The sequence below is a fragment of the Toxotes jaculatrix genome, chromosome 10 (genome assembly GCF_017976425.1).
Source record: "Toxotes jaculatrix isolate fToxJac2 chromosome 10, fToxJac2.pri, whole genome shotgun sequence".
Lineage (NCBI taxonomy): Eukaryota > Metazoa > Chordata > Actinopteri > Toxotidae > Toxotes > Toxotes jaculatrix.
The window spans coordinates 23819051-23833464 of record NC_054403.1 but is presented as its reverse complement, the minus strand read 5'-3'; the positions used below and the strand labels follow the sequence as shown (position 1 = coordinate 23833464).

The 14414-nt window shown below is 39.9% G+C and overlaps 1 protein-coding gene across 1 annotated transcript in view; it reads left to right on the top strand.

Moving 5' to 3' along the window:
- Window positions 1-14414, top strand: part of fstl5 (follistatin-like 5) — a 124319-nt gene that overhangs the window by 94033 nt on the left and 15872 nt on the right. The window contains exons 13-14 of the mRNA XM_041047709.1: window positions 11845-11871; window positions 12090-12208. Of these exons, the coding sequence (XP_040903643.1) occupies window positions 11845-11871; window positions 12090-12208 (146 nt within the window). The remainder of the gene's footprint in view (window positions 1-11844; window positions 11872-12089; window positions 12209-14414) is intronic.

The following is a 14414-nucleotide window of genomic DNA, read 5'->3' as shown; positions in this document are numbered from 1 at the left end:
TTTTGATTCTCTACCATGGGCCAAAAACGGTGCTAGGAGTTGGATATTGCACACCACTTTTTGGAGTGAGCAACCTCACTGGACAGGAGTTCAAAGAGATATGAGCCGACAGCCGGACGTGGCTGTACTACTACATTACGAAAGGGAAAGAGAGAAGAAACAGACTTTACTACATGGTCGTATTCTGGCCTGAGTATTTCACTAACTGTATATTTGACCCACTCTAGTTTTCCTATGAGAATATCACCTTTATTCAGAAACTAGTTGAGTGAGTAAATGGAAGCTGGCTGTCTTTTTTCCATGGACTTGCTGCCTCTGTGCGCCTGAGGCTAATGTGGGGTGTTAGCTCGCACCGCCGGCAGCCCTCAAACACTGAAACCCTCACCTCTGCTCCTAAAAATATACCTCCTGACACGTCGTTTAGTTCAGTAGGGAGTCTTAAAATGTAATTTTTATGCAGAGTTCACAGATGTTTTTTTTTAATGCTAACCAAATATCCAGATCCTGAGGATTATTACGCATGCAAAGACATAAAACAGACAAAAGCAGGAAATAATCACACCGGAGAAGCTGGAACCAAAAGATGTTTGACATTTTCTGCTTGATGAGTGTGTTGATGGCATCTTATGTATAATCAGTTCCCAAGATTGTTGCGGAATAATTTCCTGTTGATCAACTAATTCTTTAATTGACTAATCATTTCAGCCGTAAAAACAACAGTGCTCTTCTCCATCTTTCAGTGATTTTGCCAGTCTGTTCCTACTGAAGACTTTAAAACAAGACTTATAGCTTAAGCTTATAAATACTAAATAGGGGAGAACTAAACGGAATAGTCAAAATAGCGTAAATGACTCAGGAAGAACATACAACAAAGATGGATTATATATGGTTGATCACAGCTAAACCATGTTTTTACTTGCCGTCACCACAGTTTGCTGTGTGGAGCGTAGGTTGCCATGATTTTCCAGGCTGTTAAATAAATTTTTAGTTTTTTGGACTGATGGACCTGAAGGTTTGATCACAGGTGATTTAATCTGCTTTGAGATCTGTTAGTCGTCTCATGTCACTTTGAAACGTAACATATCAAAGAGCTGATTTTCTGGTTTCTTTCACGGCTGAAAAATGTTGCTGATTGGTGTCAAATCTACTATAATCTAAAGTTATTTTAGAATTATTACCTGTAAGTTTTACTTTATTTACCTTCTATAATCATGTTAAATATAGATCATTGGGATTATAAGTTACCAATAACAAAGAATGGCCTTGGTGACTCCTTAATCTAGAAATAAACAGGTCAGTACAATCAAAGCAGACGTGAGATATATTCACAGCACTCTTCTGTCTACTTAACATAGAAATCACAAGAGGTCTGGGATAAAAGACGGACAGAAAGAGGACTATCAAATTGTTCAGCTTTGCAAGTGTAATTAGTTTAATCGTCACAAAAGGTCAAGTCAATTCAAATGTATTTCTTAAGTACTACAGTAGTCTAAAGTGCTTTTAACACAGGTCCCATCGCAAAGTACTTTACAGCTGTGTGTGTGTGTGTGTGTGTGTGTGTGTGTGTGTGTGTGTGTGTGTGTGTGTGTGTGTGTGTGTGTGTGTGTGTGTGTGTGTGTGTGTGTGTGTGTGCGAGGGAAGAGAGAGAGGTGTGACAAAGAAAGGGGATTGTAAACTATTAAATAAATGATGTCCTCTCAGGGTCAAAAGGATTTTCAGTTTGATTGTAAAATGATTAAATATCTTATCATTTTTTTGAATGTGTGAAATAGCTAATCATAGGTCAATAATTGCGAGGGAAAGATTTGATAAAAGATTTGATCAGACGTATGGAAAACTAGATTTAATGTTTCCATGTTTAAGTGAACAGATCATTTACATCTGAGTGTAAAGGCGTGAAACTGTGTCATATTAGTCCAGCCTTGTTTATAGCAGTGGAACTGCTTATGTAAAAAGGTGAAACAAACAAACACAAAACTCATTAAATCTGTGAGAAGGCTGCGGGTTTGAGTTTTGACCCTCTCTTGTCATTTGCATTGTCTTGGCATTTGATTAGCCAGTGCAGATGGACAGATATTCTTATTGGGATCTCCAATAAGGGGGCAGCTGGGTGATATTTTCTAGGAAAGCTGCCAGCTGTCGTCAATACGTCAGTGTTTAAGGCCAGAACAGAGTGCCTGGGAGTCTGAGCTGCTCGTGTGTGTTCTGATGTTCAGCGTTAACAAAGCAAACTTAATCAGGCACAACAAGCGTTAGTGTACACTGCAGCTGTTTTTACCTGAGCGATTCTTTTCCTATTAGTGGTAGTTAATATGTTTAACAAGCGGCTGCTATTACAAAAATGTTAATAACAGAAAAACAAAACAGTTGTGGATTTGCACTGCCTGCATTATTATGCCAAGTGCAAACACATGATCTTAACAATGAATGTTTAGAGCTCAGTGGGCTGTTCATTTAGCTGAAGTTGTTGGAAGGTGTTTTGCTTTAAGAGCACAGTTCTCGCCTGCAGTTGACGCACACCATGCCTCTCCACGCTCACATGTTGAGTTGATGCTGGCACACTCAGTCACTGCGTTCACCCAGAACTTTGAGATGTTCTGTGAATGTCACACAAATTACCTTTGCATGTTTTCTCCAAACGTAACACACTGAACACAACAAACCAACAACAAGAACAATTTAGACAAAGAAAAAAAGACAACATTCATTTTTTATACCGCTTAATCCGTCAGGGTCACGGGCAGCTGGAGCCTATCCCAGCTGACTATGGGCGAGAGGCGGGATACACCCTAGACTGGTCGCCAGCCAATCGCAGGGCTGACACACAAGGACAGACAAGTACACACACTCACACCTATGGGTGTAGGTGTGAGAGTAGCCAATTAACCTAATGTGCATGTTTCTGTGATTGTGGGAAGAAGCCGGAGTACCCGGAGAGAACCCACGCAGGCAAAGGGAGAACATGCTGATTAAAAGAGGAAAAATAATACAGTACAAGTGCAGCTTATTGGTCTCCATATTTTCAAAAACAGTAGCCAGTAGTTGCCAGATAACATAGAATTGAATTGTTTATCTCTAAATTGAATGCCAAGTAAATGTTCTTGGTCAAGGTGACCTGACCAACTGCCCCAAAAAATAGATTGAAGGAGGCTGATTTTGTTCCAGGTCACCCACTAATTAATCTCTGCCTGCGTACTAAACTAAAAGCACTGACTAATGCAGTTTAGTCCTAATCAGTACCAACAGAGAAATTATACTTTTTCGAGTACCTCAGTTTAAGGAAAATAAACATTCTACAAAAACCTTCTATTATTTTACAAAATCAAATCAAACATTTTGATTTAGAGCAGGAAATATCTCATCAGACAATAAGTAAACAAGATGAACAACATAACAAAGGCTCATGATATATATAATTACTTATATACTGTCTGTATGTGCAGACGTGCAGCAGCAGTCAGCAGCATGGTTCATATCAGCTAAAGTACTTGTGCAGATTTAAAAAGTATATCCACCAAGTACATTCTTGGCCAGCACTAGAATATGTATGTAAACATAATTGCAACACACGAGGAGGTTATATTGTAAATGTTAGAAAGAAAGGCAGAAAGGGAAGCAGAAGGGCAGGAAAAGATAAAGTAGTGGCAAGCTCTTTAGTTTCTTTTCTTTCTTTTTTTTTTCTTTTTTTTTTTTTCTTTTACAAGTTTCAGCTGTTTGTTCAGGGTCTGCTTCTGATTTTACGTTTTCGATGGACACATTTTGGCCAGGCGTTGAAATAATCTAAGAATTCTCTTTAGAAAAAAAAACAAAAAAAAAAAAAAGAAAAATCCATAGGCACAGCGTGCCACTCTCAAATCAGGAGATACTGTTCTTGTTGTGAAAACACACTGTGCACTTAGCTATAGGTGCTGGAGTCATACATGAAAAGTGAAAGTAAACATATGCATGCTTATCTGTGTGCCAGTTCTCATCTTCCTTAAGTGCAAGCTGTAACCAAACAAGACTGCAAAAATGTAATCAAAAAGTCAGATTCAGAACATCTGTGTACCTCACTAATGTCACATAAATCACAATCATGTCAGAGTCCTCACTCAAAACCACAGGCTCCAGTATATTAAGAGTGTGAATTGAGATTAGCTCCATATGGCATCATGTCCTGGCCAGAGAGGTTCTCTAAAGTCATTGGCTCCGTTATTACACATCTATAGTACAGCATCTGTTTGACTCTCCAGTTCCCGGAGAGACTACAGAACAAGTACGATAAAAATCATGCTATTGACGAAGATCTCACCTTAACCATATATACTCCAGATCTAAAAGATATCTGTGTAAAATAATTCAGCTATTTCCAAGTTTATTCCCCAAATGTTTGTCTATAGTAATACCTAAACATAAATATTTCTAAGAATTTCTTAAGACAGCTTAGATCAGAAGTCTAGAAAGTGGACAACTGAGCGTCAATTTAACGAGAACTGGGCTTACTCCATCTGCTGAGGATGACTGTGTGATACAATAAAAAGCTCCAGAACAGCTGCTAAATGGACCCCATAGTGAGACTGTTTTGTCAACAAATGCAGTTTTCTGAAAAATTAATTGACTAATTAGGACTTGAGCCATCAATCGTGATCACATCGCAGGACAAACCGATGTCTTTAAAAGCTAAAAGAAGCTCTTGGCTCTATGCATATTCAAGCTTGCGTCCCTCTAGCAGTAAATACTGGATGCTCACAGGTACTGACCTAATTGTCTTCAGGCCCAGAGAAGAGACACGCATATTACAATCATAATGGGTGACATTTGCCTGCAAGTAGCAGAATCAAGGATGCTTTCAACCAAAAGCTCCATACTCTGATCCCACAGAAGCTGAGATGCTAGTGGGCATGTTGTGGTATCAGACAACCCTTGATCTAATACCACTGATCTGAGACAGACACAGATTCAAATGACACGCAGTGATTATACTTGGGAATGTTTTAGAAATCTGACTTTGTGGAAGGTAATGATCTCATTTCTGTGAAATCATTGTGTTTATGACCTGCCTTGGGCCTCTCATTCAAACACTCGAATAAGAAAGGGAGCTGAATAACTAACTAAGCCAGTTGTCAGAGGACTGAATAAGGTATTAAGCAGGAGATGAACTAAAAAACATGATGTGATGAGCGAAGCATGAATGAGCATCTTTAGATGAATTCACCGCAGAGGAGCTTGAAGGTCGAAACCTTTTCCTCACAGGCGCAGCACAAAAGTGAATTGTTTTTCTCTCAAATTTACCCATGCGCTTCATTGTTTGGGAAAACCTGAGCAGTCACTATTCTGAGATCTCTTTAACAGTCTGTCACCAGCAGGCAGAGCACCATCCATCTCTGACAGTCTGCCGCTAAACTGGCATAAATATCTGCCCTTCACAATGTGCCAATTATTTCTGCAGTGTCAGAGGATCTGCGAGGCTCAGAACAAGCGTTTGTTGCTTTAGTCTCTCCGCTTTGTTATGTCTCTACATTATGCTGCACTTCATGCCTCATATCAGGGACTTGCAGAGTACTGTACAGTGGATATAGTGGTTCAAGCTGTTGCTCTTTTGCCCTTTTCAGCTGAAGTGGCCTCCTGGACTAAATAAGGAACTTTTAATCATAGAATTGTTACTGTCAAAGAAAGTCTGCTGCAGTTCAGAGGAGGATGACGTCATTGTCTGTTGAGTGAAGGAAAAACTTTTTCCATTTACACTCTTCTTTCTTACTTTGTGCATGATTTCACTGTAAAACCGTTTCATTCTTATTTGGTTCCCCTTATAGAGCTAATTAGCTTAGAGAACACAACATGGTGACTGCAGTGGCATTTGGTTTGTTGTCACTGGGCTGTAACGGTTCCCTTGAACCCTTGAAGGCTTTATTAAGATCGGTGGAAGTTTTTAATGCTTATACTGTTCATCAGTGACTACATCACTTTGCATTAGATACCTCTGTGCTTATAGCATATAGCTGACTGGTTGGCTAAGGTTAATTTGCCTTTAAAAATAGAGTTTATTATTGGATGCACGTTGTTTACAGCGATGATGCAACAGAGGCAGAGAGACAAAAAGCTGTGGGAGGCAGCTTAAAGAAGAGCTTGTTTTGCCAACCAGGTTTCAAAAAGGTAGGCAGCCAGCAGATGAATCCTTATGGATGAAATATTCAGCCACTATTTCACACATTTTATCTCCAACAAGTACCTTTGTCTTCATATTATGACGGCACAGGTAGTACTGGTCCAGGGAATTTGATTTGTCTCTCTGGCATCTGTCCTGTGCAAAGATACAGAAAACCCTACTGATATTTGGCAGTCAGTCACCTTGTGGCCACGACCGTATGTTAAGTGTGAACTTAGCCTGTTTTTATGGACTGTAAAACTAACATGCAAGTTAACCTACGCTACATTATAGCTTGTAAACCAGGTGCATATGTAACATAACAATATACAGCAAATGTACAGCAAGTATGAGGACAGTACTTCCCATCATAATGTCCTTGCATATTGCTGCTTCATCTCCTACCTTTGGTCTCTACTCACAACTCTTTACTCTGTCTCCATACTTTACTCCATGCTTCATGACTCACTGCAAATGACCTTTACATACCTCAACAAGAACAAGGAGTCTTGAATCTCCAGTGGGCAGAGAAGTGAGTTGTACTGCAAAACATCTCCACTCAGTCATGAGTCAGTTATTGAATCCTAAAGCCCTGCTCTCGTGACACATCTGCAGATTGGGTGAGATTATTTCACCTGTTTCCAAAACACATACACTTCTTTTACCAAATTTCTGATTGTTCCGTCTTGTTCTGACTAATTTTGAGACATTTCTGACATTATCATATGACGCTACCTGATTTGTTAAGATGAATATATTTTGAAGTATATAAGTTCCTCCAAACTTGACAGCTAATAGTGTTATTGGTGAGTAAACGTCTTGCCTCTCTCGGTGACAAGCTGTGGGCATTTCATTCTAATGAGTCCCATTTATTGCCCTTTTAATCAACCTTTTATTGCCTGTTTTATAGACTTTGCCATCTTTGCTTCATACATTTATTTCTGCTCTCTACTATATACTTCACCCCACACTCTCTTCTACATACTCTACTGTCTTCATTCCATATTATGTTCCATTGTTTCTCCACTATTTTTTTGACGTCTAGAAGTTTGTAAGCTTTTGTCCCAGTCAAACACGCCACTGGTTGATTTCACAGATTCAGGCAGAGGGGAAGACCTAATCAGTGAAATCTGCTGGTGAAGTGATTGGTTGGAGCGAAGCCCTGCAATCTCCTGGGCCTCGATCGCACATTGGATGAGAACCACTACTTCACACCAAAGTCTTTACAGAGTTGTCTTACTCTACACTGTCCACCAAGCTGTCCGCTCCATATCCTCTGAATAGAGAAGATCTGCTCGTGCCAAAATAGCGTCCATGTTTCCATCAGCGGTGTCCCTCCCATCACAGCAGGCTTTCGCACAGTGTTGGACACGCTGTCAGCAACAAGGAGCTCTAACCAGGCAGTGACGCTATCCACAGTGTCAGCAGCCTACTGCCTGTCAGCTGAGTTTCATGCTGAAGGCTTTGTGAAATGAATATTGTAAATCCGGTGGAAAGTTTAAACGCCTTTAAGCCGTGGTTACAAGACAGCTTATGAATAATTCTGATGTTGCATTCTGTAAAAGACTGATGTAACAGCAATGATAAGAATACTGATCTTTTTATCAAGAAATCAATAGGAAACATAAAGAGCAGAGTGCACAAAGCAAGAGCAAAAAACCGCAATTATAATTAAATCTTTTTAGTGATTTATTTGGCTGTTAACTGCTTAAAAGGTAAGAAAAATGTAGTCACCCTATGTGACTTTGCAAACATTTATAAAGCTGATTAAGCATTAAAAAGGGTACATTTTAATTTGATGAAACGAAAAATTGGCCTTCACCAACACGATGAATGGCTCACATTCATTTCACAGATGGATATTTATCTCCTCATGTCTCCAACAGCAGTTTTTGTTTGTGATGAGGCACAGAGAGTTTCATTTTTCAAGCTTTGATGTTTCAAGCTCTCCAGTAACTTGTACTTTTTCGAAACTCTCAGGGATTTTTCTCCAAGGATTAAGTCTTTTGAATACTTTTCCTCTTAAAGAGATGATACAGCCTTCAGTCCCCCACAGGCTTCCAGCTCTAATTCTAGTGCAGTCAGTGCTGTTATTTTGAAAGCTTTCTTACTCTACCTGACTGTAAATATACCGACTGTCTGGGACTTTCTGTTGAGGTTAGCCCTCAATCTTCAAGTGTCCTCAAATATATGCAGTACAGACTTTCTAAAAGCAACGAAAAAGCAGTTAAAATAAATCACAAGACTTTGCCGCATGGTTAAAATATAAGAGCTGATAGACTTGATTACTCAGTGAGTCATGACTGTGTAGTGCAGACAGAAGAAGCCAAGTGAGAAGCAAAAAGCCCTGACACTGATATTTTTCCCTCAGTATTCACTTTAACACTCGAAAAACCAAGACACTATCAGTTGGTGGCCACTTAGACATGAAGTATCTCAGTGTTTAAAATGACCCTTTGTGACTGTATAAACTTATTTTTACATTTATTTTTTACTTCTGCTTACCATGTAAGAGTTACAGCTTCTTACCTCACTGTGCATTGGAGTTGAGGTAAAGAAAGGTATCACACTGACCTTATGCGGCTGAACTTTTACCACTGGAAGTTTTCTACTGTCCCTTTTTAAGTTTTTATTTTGCCATTTTTTAAAGTATAAGGCTGGTGATGTTCTATATTTTTTTTTATCAACAAATCCCATGAAAAAGACCAAGTCAGTCAGCCAATCGGCGACAGACATTTGCGTTTATATGGCTGGCCCGGCTGTTGCAGTTCAGCCAAAAAAGGGAACATTTGATTTTGATCGAGCAGAACTGAAGTTAGCACTAGAGACGCCACTGATAAAAACATTTCTGCTGATCTTCAAGCCTACAGGCTCTGGCTAAAACCCAAAGCAGGAGCTCCAAAGGCATCTTAATCCGGGCTTGGATGTACTATAAGTGTGTGTGCAAGGTACAGGTTTAAAATCCTTCTGACAAAGCTAGAGTACCCTCTCTGCATGTTATCAATCACAGCAGTGAAAGGATATTTTTTATGTATCAATGCAAATGAAGAAAAAGTAAAGATTTTTCTGCATTTCATTGGCATTTTCATTCTGCTTCCTTGTAACTGGCAACAGTGGGGATCGGGAACTCAGCTTCTTACATCACTCATAGTTTGTCACTGATAAAATATTTGTGTGGTGCCTATAATTAAAACATAACTTAAACACACTGCAGGTCAATATGTTCAAGAAACTTCTGGCATAATCTCTGGAAAGAGCAGCAAAAACGTGCACACCAAAGGCAGCCATCCTGGGTTACATTTCGCATTTGCATCTATTGTGACCCAATTAGTCTACTTATATTATGCATTTGCTGTCTTCTGCCATGCCACTGTGGTGAACACCACAGGCTGTTTGGCCCGTTGTCGCAGCAGCATGCTCTTGTAAACAAATTGAATTTATGTAACCTTGCTGACGGGTAGAAGCTGCAGAGTCCAGGCTGGCTGGTAAGCACGGCGTTCCCGATGTTGGGAGCCCAGTGGAAACACAGTTATTACGGCCAGAAAGAGTGAACTCACCGCCTTCAGTGGCAGCCAGCTTGTTTTGTTATATGGATGATGAAGTTGATGTATGGGCCCCTTGTATGCGCAGAATAGCCACGGTCTTTCTGCCAAGTGATGAATAGCATCAATACTGTGGGCTATTGGAAAAGACCGGGGCACACAAGATCTCATCTCAACTCCTCTTTTCCATTTTCTCCATTTTCCATTTTTGGCACATCTCAAATAAATTGTATTGTTTTTCTTTTTGTTTTGTCCTTGCCTTTCCATTCCTTTCTTGTCCCTCTATCTTTTAGACCCCACTCCTTTTGTGCAACTTTTAATGAGCTAAAAGGTATGCAAGAGTGCACAGGAAACACTTGACAAAGCACTTTTGAAAGATTAAGGCTGACTAACAGCATCGTGGTGTCTAGTTGGCTTTGTCTCCTCACTTTTTTTTTTCTCTGCATCTGTCCACCCGAGGCCGCGGGAATGAGCACTGCATTAGAGTTGAGATTAGAATCGGATGTGAATTGGGCTGGAGATTGGTTTGTAGACTGAAAATGCCTGAAAATGGAAGATGGGATGAAAGCAGAGGGAAGACTGGGGGACAGATGAACAATGATAGAGAAGGTCACAGTTAAAAAGCCCATGTGAGAGGATGGTAGTGCTGCTGGTGGGTTAGAGGATAATGCTGATTGAGTAGCAGAGTTTGCTCAGATATTTGCATGGAAAGTAACTATGCAAAAGTTTGCAGAGGTTTGGTCACCTCAGGGCAAATTACATATTGGCTGATGTTTGAAGTGACAAGAAGTAAAAACAACCCCTGCAGCAAACAGACAGTAACAAAAAAAAAAACCCTTCCTGAAAAGCACGTTACTTTCTATTTCATAAATTTATAAATTAGAAAAATCAAATCAGTAATTGTAACGTACCATTGTATACTCTACTAAGTCAGTAGTTAGTAATCCCCCTTTTTGTCACTGCCTCTCTTCCTTGTAAATCACTTCAGGTTCTGAGATATTTTTAGGCTGTCCTGCACACACAGCAAATTTAAGATCTACCCACAGATGTTCAGTGATGTTCAATGAGGTCAGGGAAACGTAAGGGCCATTCCAAAAGCTCCACCTTAACTGCCAATTCTTAGTGACATTTCAGTCAGAAGAAATTTCAAAACGGAACTGCTATGATGTCTTTTTATTGCCTTTGCTGCTTTGTAAGCATCAGTTAGCTTCATATTCAGATGCCCAGTCAGCAGCTTAGAGGAGCCCAGGGTTGATAAGTATTACCCCAACATTCTAAGACTCAGAGAACTTTTAAGTCCCTACAAGGAGTTCTGAGTCTTTTACAAGTAGTTTTTACAATTTTTTTTTCAAGAACTTCAAGAAATAAAAAGTAGCAGTCCATTAACATTTGGCTAACTTTTGTTTGTTGTTGCAGGCATTGTATTTACTTCTTTTCACTTCTAAAATCAACATGTATTTTGTCCAGGGATGCCCAAACCTTTCGATACAGCTATATAATGGCCCCCTTTTTTCTTTTTACCACATCACTTATAATGGCATCTCTTCTCTGAGTGCTCTGTGGCTGCTTCAAGAGCCAGTTGGTCTGTTTTAAGTCGCCCATTAAAGCACTCAGGGTGTAATGTGGCTTTCATCCACATTTCATGTCATTAGACACCTCTAAGTGAATTTAATGAGAAATGACCTGTTACAGGAGCCAAAACTGGTTTTGCCACTGAAGGAGCAGCACACTAATCCCTCCTAATGACTTATGATAATCATCTGAGCCTAAAACCTGTGGACCACTCATGGGTGTCTAAGGCGGGTTATCCATAAAACTCACTGATGAATGATGATCTGATGTTTACAATTTTATTTTTTAGACTTATTTCAGATCTCTCCACATCAGCATGCTTGGGTTCCAGCATCCAAAAATCATGAACTGTTTTACAGTACTTGTAGTTTGTTGACTGCACTCCATTTTCCAGTGTTTGGTATCAAATTATTTCCAAGCAGAGGGCTCCATCGATTGTCTGTTGCACGAGGTGTCAGAGAGACAGTTTCCATAAAACTTTCATGTGGTCTGCTTTCCTCTTTGCCTCAGTAGGAGTTAGTGTTTGGTTGTTAGCTCTCACAAAGGGACCCCTATTGATTCTTGCATTTATTTTCAGCTGTGCTTTCCTCTTTTTCTCCCTCACAGTGGCAAACATTTTGTGGCGAGAAGAAGGTATGTCTAGACAGCTTCTGCTCCACTATAGCATTCATTAAACTGAGTTAATTGAATTTTTGTAATAGGGTTACTGAACTGTGATGAGAGGGATTAAATGATTTGATGCTTTGGAAGTAGATAACAATGTTGTAGGCTTATTTCCGTTTGCAAACGCTCACACTGTGCAGAGTAAGCTATTTCAGGTGTGTAACAGAGCTGTTTTCACTCTCCTGCAGGTCTTGGCATTGGCAACATGTTCTACGTGTTCTATGAAGATGGTATTAAAGTCATTCAGCCGGTGGCATGTGAGATACAACGACACATTAAGCCCAGTGAAAAGCTACTGGCCCTGCAGGTGAGTGGAGAAAGAAAAAAAATCTGAAAAAAATTTAAAAATTTTTTTTAACAGTGATTCATTGGACTTTTCCTGAACCATCCCAGACATCTGTGTGAGGACGAGCATTAGGCTTTACTACTGGCATAGATCATCATTTACTATGTACTGTAGAGCTGAACGCGTGAAGCTGCTGGTGTCAATTTTCATTTTACTGTTTCCTTTGAATAATATCCTCAATGTTACTCAAAAGAAACACAGCAGTCTCCTGGATATGTTAATAATACTTTGGGTTTATGTTTTTGTCATCATTCTTAATTATTTCAGCCTAGTGTCTGAGTGTGTTTTGGTTTGCTACAATGCTCAGAGTTAGTGCAGCAGCAGCAAATTCAGAACCAGTGGATTTCAATGGTGCAGGAATCAGATTTTTGAGGGCACCATATTTAGTAACAAACCCACAGACATTTATCACCAGAATCCAATTCCTCTCAGCTCTATGAAACTTTTAGTGTATTTCAGCTAATTTTTTGGCTTTATTTAAAACATTGCAGCTCTCATCAAACTTTTTTACAGCCAACGCAAGCAGACCGCAGAAAAAAAACTGTTCAAAACTCACTATATACTGCCTGCCCACCACCAAACAAAAAAAAAAAAACTGAATTCATGCAGTGAAGAAAGTCGAACTTTGAGCAGCATAAGAGCCAAATATTTATTCTCAAGATCTGGTTTCAGCTCAAAAATATTAGACCCCCATTTGTTGGGCGGCCAGAAACACAACTTCAGACTTCTGGAAGCATAAAAGAGCAACTGTTTGTTGTAACAGTTGTTTTGTGCTGATGATTCAACCGGGGGGAGTTTCACTCCTGTTCAAGCTATAGAACTCCAACGGTCAGTAACCTAACACTGTTTATGTTTAAAAAGAAAAAAAAAAAAAAGTGAACTACTGGAGGTATTTCTGAATGACAAAATGTGGCATTGTGTGACTGATGATGTTATTTATTATTCGCTGGCCTTGACAAGCAACACTTGAAGTGTCCTGTTGTCTGACCTAGTAACACCTACTGAAATCAATCTTCGGCAGTCAATATAGTTCATACTGGGATTTAGCTGAGACTCTTAATCAGATGCAGCTGAGCAGGTAAAGCTTCTGTGTCCTGCTCAAGAAAAGGCTTTGCTGTTGCTGTAATATGTTCAAGCATATGTAAAATGGATATTACCAGACAGTTATCGATTTCAGTTTTGTGGCTATGTTTGTGGCAGCCATGTTAAACAGTTGCCTAACGACACCTATCATCATCAGCTTTAGTTTGGAAGCATGTTACTACAGGTAAAATTCATTCTCCTTTTAGCCCGGGTTTGATCTCCACAAACTCCTATGGTAAATATCTGGTTCTTAAGCTGCCAAATGCTCCCCTATGTTCACCAGCTAGTTTCAAACTTTGTCTGTCTGATAGCTGGTGCAGGGAAAGAAGTGTACAGTAGATTTATCTTGAGCTTTTGTGCTAAAAGCTGTGGAGTTGGAAGCTGTAAAAGACAAGACAATCAGCTGGAAGATGCTAAAATGCTCCACAGAGCTGAGGGGAATCTGTTGGTTCGATACTAAGAGCAGCACCTTTCTGATTACCCAGTTTTTTTTTTTTTCCTTTGTTAATATAAAAACATTGATTGGGGTAGCTCTGGAGTGGTTTTTGACAGTCACATATGGTCTTTTGATCAGTACTGCACCACAGAACCATGTCCGGTGAAAATAGGGGCCATCTTACAGCCAGTCTGTTTAATTTAATTCATTGACAGACCACATGCAGGGAGAGGGGGTTTCACCTCTCAGTGGAGTCTTTACACCCAGCCTCCCTCATTGAATTACCGTTTATCACTGAAGCTTTCAAGCAGCAAAATATTCAAAGCGGCTCGCTGATAGATACCCGTTAGATTTACATGTGTTCTCGAATGGACGCTTTCCTCTGAGCTGCTTTTCATCCAGGAGCCCCACGCTGATTGGATGGCTGTTATACATAAAGCGATGCCATGAATACACAACAATCAGCCAAGCGTTCCTCTGAGAGGTGTGTTTGTATTAGGATATCAATCACTGCGAATGCCGTGATGCCAGTTCCAGAGCTGTCTTGGGGGATTGCTGTGTGAACACGTGTGGCCGCGCCCAGCATGGCGCTCAAGTTTTTCTCCACTGCAAAGGAAAACTGATTGATTTGTTTATGGTAAACGCACG